This window comes from Nymphalis io, chromosome 19, assembly GCF_905147045.1.
Source record: "Nymphalis io chromosome 19, ilAglIoxx1.1, whole genome shotgun sequence".
Taxonomy (NCBI): Eukaryota; Metazoa; Arthropoda; class Insecta; order Lepidoptera; family Nymphalidae; genus Nymphalis; species Nymphalis io.
Window position 1 is genome coordinate 3,871,289 of NC_065906.1, and position 12,861 is coordinate 3,884,149.

General features: G+C 33.3%; 4 protein-coding genes across 4 annotated transcripts in view; 2 read left to right on the plus strand and 2 right to left on the minus strand.

Moving 5' to 3' along the window:
* LOC126775757 (autophagy-related protein 2 homolog A) overlaps positions 1–4,862 on the plus strand; it is a 28,292-nt gene extending 23,430 nt beyond the window's left edge. The window contains exons 32-38 of the mRNA XM_050497839.1: positions 332–500; positions 1,194–1,340; positions 2,061–2,188; positions 2,543–2,697; positions 3,107–3,265; positions 3,780–3,984; positions 4,210–4,862. Of these exons, the coding sequence (XP_050353796.1) occupies positions 332–500; positions 1,194–1,340; positions 2,061–2,188; positions 2,543–2,697; positions 3,107–3,265; positions 3,780–3,984; positions 4,210–4,223 (977 nt within the window). The 3' untranslated portion in view covers positions 4,224–4,862. The remainder of the gene's footprint in view (positions 1–331; positions 501–1,193; positions 1,341–2,060; positions 2,189–2,542; positions 2,698–3,106; positions 3,266–3,779; positions 3,985–4,209) is intronic.
* On the minus strand, positions 4,858–7,295 carry LOC126775771 (28S ribosomal protein S5, mitochondrial). The gene is made up of 7 exons (XM_050497859.1): positions 7,045–7,295; positions 6,742–6,961; positions 6,535–6,668; positions 6,039–6,133; positions 5,788–5,923; positions 5,367–5,566; positions 4,858–5,284 (listed from the first exon to the last, which is right to left on the minus strand). Exons 1-7 carry the CDS (start codon positions 7,190–7,192, stop codon positions 4,928–4,930), a joined length of 1,290 nt encoding a protein of 429 aa, XP_050353816.1. The 5' UTR covers positions 7,193–7,295; the 3' UTR covers positions 4,858–4,927.
* Positions 7,296–8,834: 1,539 nt separating this feature from the next.
* LOC126775775 (zinc finger protein-like 1 homolog) lies at positions 8,835–10,858 on the plus strand. Its single transcript, XM_050497864.1, has 6 exons — positions 8,835–9,059; positions 9,133–9,244; positions 9,335–9,528; positions 9,807–10,038; positions 10,310–10,430; positions 10,546–10,858. Exons 1-6 carry the CDS (start codon positions 8,958–8,960, stop codon positions 10,727–10,729), a joined length of 945 nt encoding a protein of 314 aa, XP_050353821.1. The 5' UTR covers positions 8,835–8,957; the 3' UTR covers positions 10,730–10,858.
* Positions 10,859–10,910: 52 nt separating this feature from the next.
* On the minus strand, positions 10,911–12,823 carry LOC126775769 (tubulin--tyrosine ligase-like protein 12). Its single transcript, XM_050497856.1, has one exon. It carries the CDS (start codon positions 12,751–12,753, stop codon positions 10,912–10,914), a length of 1,842 nt encoding a protein of 613 aa, XP_050353813.1. The 5' UTR covers positions 12,754–12,823; the 3' UTR covers position 10,911.
* Between the last annotated feature and the right edge of the window lie 38 nt (positions 12,824–12,861).

Genomic DNA, 12,861 nt, shown 5'->3' on the forward strand with positions numbered 1-12,861 from the left:
ATAATGCTTTCATAGTATTTTTCACTATACCTTCTTTACAAAATGTATATTTGACGAGCCGGTTGGTGTGGTTGGTAGATACTTGCCTTTCACGCCGAAGGTTGTGGGTTCGATTCCCATCCAGGACAGATATTTGGGTGCATGAACATATATGTTTGTCCTGAGTCTGGGTGTAATTATCTATATAAGTATGTATTTACAAAAGAAAAGTAGTATATCAGTTGTCTGGTTTCCATAGCACAAGCTTTGTACAAGCTTAATTTGGGATCAGATGGCCGTGTGCGAAAAATGTCCCGGGATATTAAAAATTAATTATTAAATTATGTTTCAGTGATACGCGATGATGAACCATTAATGGAAACGTATGAAGCGGAACGCCTCGTGTCAGAGAACCTCATACAATTAGAAGAAGACTTCCAACGTTTGGGTATCAGCCAAGAAAAGCCCACGACCAAAGTGCCAGACTCAGAGCCGGTAGACGACTCGCCAATATACTTCCGGTGAGCATATTCCACGCCAATTTTTCTTTTTGCCTATAAATATAACTCCTGTAACGTGAATTATTCAATTAAAATGAGACTTTTAATGGACTTGTAAAATAGAAGGTTATAGGGAAATCTTCGTTGGTATAAAGCCATAGGATTCCACTGACCGTTAATAATAAAATTTAGTTTTGCAAATGCCGGTCACTATTGTACGAGTTATTTGCAACGAGAGTAATTATAATAGATGAGTTATATGCGAAACTTACCCGTCTTGTATTATTATTCCTGTAATAGGGATATCACTCGACCACTAACTTAACTTGATGTGTATTCTTTGTAATTAGTGTTGCAAGTATTATAAATTAACACAGGGAATAATGTCATTATAAAAATATGCTCGATATAAATTTAGATGATAATACGGCGGATGTTGATGTCCTAACAAATAATTCGAAAGCGTTTTCTTAATTATCTGTGAGCCTTCGTATCATTAGTTTTCATTATAGAAATGAAAACAAACCCGTTCACAATTTTTCGTGCTTCCTATTGCGCTCCTGCAAATGCTCTTAACTGTGAATACTTTTCAAAGCATATGCCCAAGAAATGAGTATGTCTAAAAATGGAGATGAATTTAAGAAAAAAAACCCCAATCGACCCCAAATATATGGACTAAATAAGTAAACTTTATGTAATATATCGTTTTTGCAGTCGAGTAGTATTCTCGCCCGAGGTACCAATCCGATTGGATTATGTCGGAAAACGAGTTGACCTCTCAGCCGGACCCGTTGCCGGTCTGCTAATGGGACTTGGGCATCTTAACTGTTCAGAATTGACATTGAAGAGGCTTGACTACAAGTAAGTGGTGCTAAGAAGTGGTGAAGCTAAGTGGGCTTAATCATCCTATCAAAATATAAGGATTTAGTATTCTTTATTATATCAATGAGCTACCATTTGTGGTGTTGTAATCTAACTTATTATATATGCTAATAATAAGTATATTTTGATTTGGAACTAAACAAATGTAACAAAAATTAATAAAAATATTACTATCTCTCTCTCACGTTTAGTTTAAAAAGGATAGCAAGTCTTTTAGTCCTGAAGAAATCGTTTAGATATTTTGGATATATAATATCTAAATATTGTGTTTTGGATGTCGCTATGAATTACCAATATTGTGATTTGTGTCGCAAATATTAAAATACATACGAGACGTAATGTAATGAGCCGAGATGGCCAAATGGTTAGAACGCGTGAATCTTAACCGATGATCGCGGATTCAAACCCGGGCAAGTACCACTGAATTTTCATGTGCTTAATTTGTGTTTATAATTCATCTCGTGCTGGACAGTGAAGGAAATCATCGTGAGGAAACCTGCATGTATCTTATTTCACAGAATTTCAGTGGAGTGGAATGAGGTGGAATCACTAACCCGCATTGGAGCAGCGTGGTGGAATAAGCTCCAAACCTTCTCCTCAAAAAAGGAGAAGAGGGCTTAGCCCAGCAGTGGGACATTCACAGGCTGTTACTTTAATGTATATAAGTTATCATTTTGATTATTGTATTGTTTGTAACAGATTGGGTTTACTCGGCCTTGAAAAATTAGTTCAATGGGCGTTACATGAATGGTTGTCCGATATTAAGCGGCACCAGCTGCCCGGTCTGCTCAGCGGCATCGGACCAATGCACTCGCTTTTACAAATAAGTAAGTTTACTTAAAACTAACAAATTGTAAATTAAGACATTATACGCAGTAGTGTATATAAAGCCTACTCTAACCACAATAAGCGTGAGGATAAACTTCCTCGTTGGTCTAGTGGCTAGATGTAAGGCAGTAAGTAATTTTAATTAAACTAAACTAATATTAAAGTGGCGAATTTTTTGTACAAAACGAATAATAAAATTATCGATACTGAATGAATTCAACTCGTTTAAATAGTGATTTTATATTTTAATTCAAACGAAAAATCTCAAGGCCTAGTTTGTGTTTCTAAATGCAAATTAGTTGCACGAGTTATTTGTTAAAGTATTAGTTATTTACAATGGTGTCGTGATGCAGTAACGGGGATCCGCGACCTGGTGTGGCTGCCGGTGGAGCAGTGGCGGCGCGACGGGCGGCTCGTGCACGGCCTGCGGCGCGGCGCCGCGTCCTTCACGGCGCGCACCGCCGTCGCCGCGCTCGACATCACGGCGCGCCTGCTGCACCTCATACAGGCAAGGACCTCGCACTTGTCAGCTATACTACCATTTCGTCGTCGTTTATATTTCATCGGCTTATTACACATATATAAAAGCATATCGTTTTGTTTTTTTCATTGTGTGATATGCCTGATATAATGTAATAAGTATTTATTTAATAAACACAACAATTTATGATAGAAAATTATACTCGGTGATACCTTTAATGTGTATTAATGATTCGATTAGTATGTTATCTATTACTGTCCCCAAAAACAAATCACACAAAGACACGGATCAACAATACAAAGACGGACGTTCGGTTACAGCAATCTTTTCGAGTAATAAACGAATTTAAAAATTTCAAATATTAAAAATAGCAACGAAATAAACCTTACAGTGTTTAATAGTACAATTTTTATAAAATTATTTAAACGATCGACAGGCTACGGCAGAAACGGCATGCGACATGCTAACGCCGAGTCCTGCTCTGGCGCTGGGCGACGCGCACGAGCGGCGCTCGCGACGGCGACGGCGCGACCCCGCACGACAACCCGCCGACATACGGGAGGGCGTGGCCAGCGCCTACAACACCGTCAAGGAGGTACTTGTAATTTATATTTTCACTGATGGTAGGGCTTTGTGGAAGCCCGCCTGGGTAGGTACAACCCACTCATCGGATGTTCTACGGCAAAGCAGCAGTACTTGTTATTGTTGTGTTCCGGTTTGAAGGGTGAGTGAGCCAATGTAATTACAGGCACAAGGGACATAACATCTTAGTTCCCAATGTTGGTGGCGCATAGACGATGTAAGCGATGGTTAACATTTCTTACAATGCCAATGTCTATGGGCGTTGGTGACCACTTACCATCAGGTGACCCATATGCTCGTCCGCCAACCTATACTTTAAAAAAAATGTTCTCAACATCTAAATAATATTGTAAAGCTGAGGAATTGGTGTGTTCGTCTACAAAGTCATTTTGAAAGATAATTTTTCGTTAAAAAAGCCTTGAAGTAATATAACACGACACACCATCAAGCAAAACAATAAGTTAAGCATAAACAAAAAAAAACTTTCACATGTTATTTTTTTAATTATAAATAATTTTCCTGCGTAGGGCTTCGCCGACACAGCCGCTACGATGGCGGTAGCGGCACGAAGAGGACACGGCGCGGGCGTGCTGCGCCACCTGCCGGGCGCTGCCATGACGCCGCTGGCGCTGGCCGCCGCCGGAGCCGCCGACGTGCTGGGCGGCGTGCGCGCGCACCTCGCCCCGCACCTGCGCCGCGACCACGCCGACAAGTGGCGGCGACCGGGCGCCGGTAAGAAACACTACCAACTATATCCTGTCCTTATAAAAACATACTATTTTGTAACATGGTACATGTGAAAATATATAGGAATGAAAGATAAGTCAAATTTTCCATAAATTTCAAACATCTGGATTATAATCCTTATCGTATACGAGGACAAAAGTGCTTGCAAGAGCCGTTTTGATTAATTTATGACTAATGTAACACAAATAAATATTGTTGAATTTGTTTCAGACGTAACAGATTAAGGACCGCAAATATCTCCAGCCCAAATCACAAATATAAACTAATATTTTTAGTAAATTAAAAAAAGTCTATCTTTATAAAAAAAAATTAAAACAACTTTAAAAATTATTCAATTGAAGGTAATATTTTATATATACTTTTGTAAAGAAAACAAAAAAAACTACGTCAAAGAGATAAAATTACAACCATATCATTCTCAAATAAGCAGTTTGCTTCATTTTGCTAACAGACTTTGTTTAGTGAACATACATAATGGTGCTTAATTTTATGGATCGGACGAGCATTTTGAGGCATTTACTTGCTTATATTTCCTATATGTTAAATAGGTGTAAATATTTTTTTTTATAATTTTAATTGATATTTGGGATGATCGATGGGTGCCATGACAAAACGTAAATTTAATATTAAAAATATTATTTTTTTTCCATTACATTCAATGTAACAAAATGTGAGAAAAGTTGAAATTTAATTTGAATACTTATGTATGATATTAATTTATATTTATATGAAACTAGCAAAGTAATTTTGTGAGTGATATTTTATAGGCTAGTGAAGTAAAATGTTCGAAAATTATTATTAAAAATAAAAATTGTATTCCTTTATATTATAAAAAATAAATACAATAAATCACTACTATCTGATTTTAAGAGTTTTATTTAAATATCGTACATTTATAACTACATCTAGACTAAATTTTTACATTAACCTATGTTTCTTTTTCTTCCTTCGGTTCTGGATATTTATTATTCAGAAAACTTTTTACTTCTCCATATTCAACTTTAAGGTTTAAACGAATTTTTTCATGATTTCTGAATTTCTCATATTTTTTAAGAAATATCTCGTAATGTGGCATTGTTTCATAGAAACGTGGGAACTTCTTTCGCCTGAAGATAACTCTGTCATTCATGATATATTGATTGAAATCTAATGTTTCATCTTTAGGTATTTCTTCTTTGGTTCTAACATATGATGGGCTGGCAACTACAATAGGATAATTTTCATTTTCAGCTCTAAACTCTACTAAATGAAGTTTCTTTTCTTCAGCAAGTTGTTGATGAGTTCTCTGAAAAGTGGTTTGATTGTTTAAAATAAGATGCTCGGTAAGAATAATTCCCTTAAAAGCTTGTTTCAAATTCATAACAAACCTGTTGTAAAAGTCCGACAAAGAAAGCCTTTACAATATGTTGTAAATTATTGGACCCCTCAAGCTTAGCCCTAAGATCTTTAATACCAATAGCTTGACAAATCTCTCTGATAGCTCTGTGACACTTTAAGCCATGTCCTTCATTCTTCTTTTGCACATATATTTTAGTTTTTCCAAATGCTGTGAAGAAATCATGGAAAACTGCAAATTGAAAAAACTATTAATAAAAATTGTTTTATTTATTGCTGCTAATTGCTAACAATGATTGAAATTTATCACTTAGGAAGGAAATACCACCAGTAGAAACCAAAAATCACTTTTATTATTGTAGTCTATAAGTGAATAGAAGTTCATGTTCAAGTTTAAAGCACTAAGAAATTAAGATTAGATTATTGTCAACATTAAAAAAATATATTTTATACCTGTGTGGCCATTATAAATTTCAAAATTCATTAATTTCTTTCCAGCCCTGTTCTTGGCTTTTCTTAGTGCAGCAGGTGCTTCCTTTGCTTTTCCTATACCAAATCCAGCTAGCCCTTGACCATTGCCAGTTACAACCTATGATTAAATTAGTAAATCATTTATATAATAACAACTAAAATATATAATGACATATATAGATTAGATTTAAAAAAGATGAAGAATAGCAAGCAAGTGAACATCAGACACATACCATAGCTTGGTAGTTCCTTGTGCGGCCTAAACTTCCTTTCATAATCAGAAGAGGTCTGAGTTGCAGAACTTTAGTGTCAAATCCAGTGAACTCTTCTACATGACAAAAATTATATATTAAGAATTTTATTTGAAAATATTTATAACACATTCTTCCCCTATTATGTTAATAAATATAATAGAATATGATTTATTGAATACCAAAAGAGCCACAGAAACAAACAAATAATTGTATGTACAAAAGGCAGTTTTATGGCGAAGAGAGTTATCTCTTCCATGGGTACATGACATGATAATTGACCCAATGTTACAATCAAAATAGTTACAGTCGCAGACTGCTACAAAAAAGCAAAACTGACAAATTAGGAAAGAAAGATTAGTCAAATTTTCCATAAATTTAAAAAATTGGAATTATATCCTTATAAACCATATTTTAATAAATTTATATAAAAATACACAAACATATATGCTTAAGACTAATTATAAGAAAAAATTACCATCTCCAACTGGGTCTGGGGCTCCAATGCTTCGACCTGGCATGCGCGAACCAGACCAACCTCGCTCAATAGGGCTTAATCTCAATCGTCTGAACTTAGTCATAGAATCTCTCAACTTAATAAGCTTCTCCATTCTGAAAAAAAAATTTTCAATACATTAAAAACTCTACTTATAACATTGATGGATATAAAATAGCTAAAAATAACCTTTCAGGATCATCTGGTAGGCGTTGTTGTTTAAGCAATTCTCTTCCTCTTATTACTGGTGCAGACAAACCTGGCCACAACATGTTTATTTTACCAGTACCAATTATCTGTCCACGATTCAAATCTCGAATACGAATCCTTCCAGCGCCTTTTCCACGACCTTTTTTAGCACCAGCATTACTTACAGATGTCACTGATTTCCATAATTTCTCGGCGGGTACTAGAAAACCATAAAAACTTTACAGTAAAATTACAGAAATATATTATATATCTATGTAACAACGATTTCTCAATGAATCTCACATTTATTAAAGAAATTTAGGCAAGCAATCGTCGTAGTACTGATGTTTTTAAGGTTATATCCAGTAGTTTGATATTGTGGTATTTTGTTGACAAAAAAAGTCAAAGGCTTATTAACTACATTTCGAATCGCTAGTATTTTGCTAGCCATTTTTGACACATAAGCAGAGAATTTTCCTCTGCTAATATTTGGCAATAATGAAATTTTAAAATGTTCACAACACAATTTCCTTCGATGACATTTTATTGACAAATGACAGATTTCAAAGAGTCCAGAGACATGAAGAGATAACATAACATAACATAGGCAGACAGGAACCCATAAAATAAATTTTCTAAAATTTATGATATTTAGGGGTATTAAATTAATATATCGTTATATTTTGTTTGATAAATCGATATAACAGTCCTCGAGACCAATTTCGGCCACGGCGGCCAATCTCAAGAGAGATTAGCCAACTGCGCAGGACATATTATAGTCCAAAAATGTGTGCGCAAAGTGCAGTCTTTATTTCCCTAACTCTCTTAACCCGACGGGATGGCAATCTGACATGACCGGAAAGAGTTTAGGCGCAAGACCAACGGCTTTACGTGCTTTCCGAGGCATGAGAGGGTACACACTTCCAACTTCCAGACTCCGAGCTGCTAGGTACTGAGAATTTTCGATAATCTCAATAATATTTTACTGACCCGACCTGGGATTTGAACCCAGGACCACCGAGTCTGCAGCGTTACATATAGCCATTAGACCAACGAGACAGTCGTCGATATAATAGGGTAATGTTTAATGTTTTAATATATCGATTTTAAAATCCAATTATTGAAATTATATAAAAATTGTAATTTAAAAAACAAAGTGTAAGAATCAAAAAGTTATCATAGCTTATCATTATTTATAATATTGGATACCTTCTACCAAACTAAATATCTTTAACTATTGTTAAATGTAGTTTTAAGATGTAAATAATTTAAAACAGTTTATTATTTCGTTTGAAAAACTTTATGTGAATACAGATATGGATGGAAGAGGTAATATACACATAGATAAACACTTTATTACGTACTATGTTTAAGAACTATAAAAAAAATTCAAGTTAATTAAATCAAATTGTCGCAAATCGATGTCTTCATTTATATAATAATTATAAAGCTATAATTGATACCTCTACACTAAATATCGATATCAAAAATATTCAACAAAGGTTTTGTTTTTTTATTCATATGGATGATGCATTTCACAAATAAGTACGAAAGCAAACATCCAAAGAACACAAAATATACAGACTTTTATACTTATTTCATAAAATTTATTCTATTAGTTCAAAAGGCTATCAAAATATGACACTTGACAAATTTTCGATAATAATTCAAATTTTCGTCAAGTATTTTTGTCGGAATGTAATCTTGAGTTTGCTTTATATGTGATTACTTTTTTTATATCAATAACTGAATGGTTATCGATGTTGACGATTATTTTAATTAATAGTACTAACCAAACTATATACTTATGGTACTCTATACCACACTCAAACATAAAAAATGAAATCTATTGTAAATAATATTATTACTATTAATATTATTTTACACAACTTAACGAAATATTAGTCCAATAAACAAAACAGCCGCCAATAAAGAGCTATATGCTTTGGAAATTTCAGATATAACTAATTGTTAATTTGTTTATTCGCTAAAATATTTTTAATAATTTATTTTTTAATGTATTGAAAACAATAATTAAGATGTTATAGAATTTTGTATGTTCAATTGTTGACATTTGATTTACGTGGCTGACAACCTGACAGATTGCAACTTGCAAGTTATCAATAATGTATTAAATCTCCGAAATTCGTATAACTTAAATCTATTTATATAATCTTAATATTTATATTACTATATGTAAAGTACTAAAAGTTATAATGGGACTTTGCAAATGTCCTAAAAGAAGAGTAACCAATCAATTTTGCTTCGAACATCGAGTAAATGTTTGTGAATATTGTATGGTGACGAACCACCCAAAGGTATATTTAAAACTATTAGTGTTTTTTTCCAAATACTTTTAATTATTGTATTAATATTAAACTATGATTTCAGTGTATTATACAATCGTATCTTCAATGGTTACAAGATAGTGATTATAATCCAATTTGTGAAATATGCACAAAAAGTTTGTCTGAAGGAGAGTGTATACGACTAACTTGTTATCGTAAGTATACTATGCCATACTGCCACAATTTTATACAAACTATCAATTAATCTCAACCATAAAATACATTAATCATAAAATTTTTTTTAGATGTATTCCATTGGGAGTGTGCTGAGTCTCGATACCGCGCATTACCGCGTACAACGGCGCCGGCTGGATACCTGTGTCCTTCTTGTGCAACACCTGTATTCCCTCCACCCAATCTTGTATCTCCTGTAGCAGATGTGCTTAGAGAAAGTTTAGCTGGTGTCAACTGGGCTAGAGCTGGTCTGGGACTACCTCTGGTGAGTAAAAAAATTAAGAAATTTTGATATTATTTACAAAATCTATTTATTTTTGGAATTCAATTGTCTTTATCAATACAACAATTTGAAAATTTAGCATAGACCTGGCTCATACAAAAGCTGGGTAGTAGAGTGTTGTCTATAGGCTAACCAAAGATATATTCAGATCTGAACAATTTATTACTACTTTTTTAGTAGTCAGATACATTCCTAATGATACTGTATTAAGTATATGTATAAACATACATATTTGATTTAAGACAAATAAATATTCTCAGCTTTCAGAAGACCAAGATTTGAAAGGAGCAGCTGGTAGACGCAGCCAGTCACCAAATCAAAATCAGTTCTTCCAAACAGTTGATAATCAAAGAGGGACCCCTGTCGGGGCAAGCGATGATGAATCGTCTAACAGATCAGCTGCTAGCACACCACATTCCATTGTTCAAATTTCTGATGACATTATCAATATGTATGACAATACATCTGTCAAAAGAAATGATAGCTTACAAGGTATGTCATAATAATTATTGAAAAATTCTTATTATTTGGTTTCCAACAAATGGAAGCTTAATATGAGAGCTTGGTGTAATTATTACTGTAGACTATTTTTATATACAAAGTATATATATATATATATATATATATATATATATATATATATATATATGTATATATATATATATATATATATATATATATATGTGTACACAAAAAGGTCTTATGTAGATAAGCCCTATTTTAGAATAGTTCAAACCTTTATTTTAATGATATAATTTTTAAGGTGGCCAAGTTCCAAGAAAAAGTTTTAAACCCAATCAGTCTAAGCCATTACTTAATTTTGATCATGATGAAAACAAATACAAACAAAAATCAACATTTGCCTGGATAAGCAGATGGTGGAAGTAAGTAAAACAATTATCCTAAATAAGTTATATGTTGATTATTCAATAATAACAATGTAATAAACAACTATACATATACATAATGTTGATTTTATATTATTTGTTTGTTTCCCAGGAACTCTCTACCAGCTTCTCGGGTCAGAAGAGCAGGAGGCATTTATAAAAGATATTGGATTATGTTATTTGTCATTATCACTTTGGTTATCATTTTATTGCTTCTTAGCCATAGAGATGTTGACATTAACAGTCCTTTTGGCTCCATTCAAGATGATGACAAGAGAATATTACAGAAAAATTAATAATTGTATTTAATTAAAATAATGCAAGTAATATTATATTTAATTTATACTTATGAAATCAAGCAATCTTTAGTGATATAATTATAATTGTTGTCTTCTGTGAAATCACTAATAAAATGTAATAAAATATTTACTGATGCTCATTTCAATGAATAAATAGCGAGTGCTACCATTTGGTAGTTTTACAAAATCTTGGTACAGGTATTCACTTCTTTATCGAGAAACATAACTGAAAAAATATCATTATAGAAATCTGGATAATATTCACAAGCCCTGCGACAATCTGGCATCCAGTTAACTTCCAATAATTTAGGCTGTATGAATTTTTCTTTTTCATTCTCATTCCAACTGAGCATAATATCTGCAGCATACAGAGCTCTAGATTGTGGACTTTTTGCAATGCCACATGGAGCATCTTTTGCAGTGGCTGCAGTAAATAACTCTGAGAACATTTGAAATATTGACTTTTCTACTTCACTCCAATTATAATCGGCATACTGTTTAGACCAAGCTTCTTTGAAATCTTCACACAATAACTTAAACAGTGGGACACCTTCACTGTAATTCATGACGGTGAAATGTTTCTCATAGTCATCAAAATCATCCAGTGTAAATGCTTTATTGGAAAGTCTAAGGAAAAAGTTATTATAAACATAAAGTGTGGTAGGATTTACTGATTTCAATAAAATCACATAGCGCACATCAAACTTGACTTGTCCAACATCTTGCCTTTCAAATAATACTGGGTTTTCTATGTACTTTTGTGCTACTTTAGGACCAGACATCGGTAGACGGCACAAAAAATCCAAATTGTCAGAAATGTAAGTATCTAAGCCTCGAGCTAGATTATATGGTTTACATATCCAATGGTTATCTAATCCTTGCTTTTGCCTCTGCATAAAATATGCAATTAATTTAGATAATTCTGTTTTCATATTAAAGGTTGTAGGGAGCCATGCAGGTAATGTATTAAGATTATCCCCATCAAGACTAAGTTTCTTTTGACCTCGCCTTGCTACTATAGCTAAAAGGTCCTTAATTGTTATCACATATTCAAATGGGAATTGATTTACAAATTTATGAGGTGTGGCACTCAATTCCTTAAAGGTTTTAAAATGACTAGTATACCAGAGAATGTCAGCTTCTGTTTCATTTTCAACTATTTCAAATCCAGGAGCAGTCAAATATTGATTAATAAACACATATTCAGAAAACACCTTTAGTGTAGAAGAGATTTGTTTATTTTCATCTAACATTTCTAACTCTGGAAGCGACTCAACTATGTGCCCTTCCAAAAAATAATTCATATCTGGCTCTTCTTGGTTAAAATCATCATCGAAATGTTCATAATAGGTCCAAGGTATAAGCATAGCTTCTCTCTGACGTGAGTCAGCATAATGCCCTTCTACAAAGTTTCTTGTGATAATATCACCTTCTTCAACATTTTCGATCGGGAAAAGTAAAGTGTAAGTTAGTTGTTCTGGTATGTACATGAATGGAACAATACGAAAATTTGGATTATCTGAATGTGTAATCCCTGAACCCAATTCATCCATTACATACCACACGGGTACCCTATCTTCAACTGAAAGCTCTTCACTTTCAATAGCATAAGTATTCGCATATTTCCATATCTTTTGACATACTTCGTTAATTTTGCCTTCGGTCGTTTGGGAAGTTGCTTGAATAAGATTGCAAATTCTTTCTAACAGCACCGGTACATTTCTTAGGTTATTTCGAATGCTATTTACTTTAAATGTCCATGCGTGATCAATAAGATAAATATGACTAGAATTTGTTCGATCTATATCTCGGACTGCCATAACACTCCATAAAGGATCATAGGGTGCCCTTACATCTTCATCATAGTCAATTTTTACCAATTGAAATGCTGAACCGGAGTCAAATATTTGATCTTTAATTTTTTTACATAAGATCGCCCAAAAATGTTCTGGAACGCCTGATAAAACAAGTTGCGGTTTATGAGCTGCTAAAAATGCACTGTAACTGGCTATTCCATCCATTTTCTTTTATATATTAATAAAAATAAATTTGTAAAATTAAAGTTCAAATCTGAGTACGATTTATAACTTTTTAAAATGTCAGTGTAGTATGTAGTGTAGAGATGACGT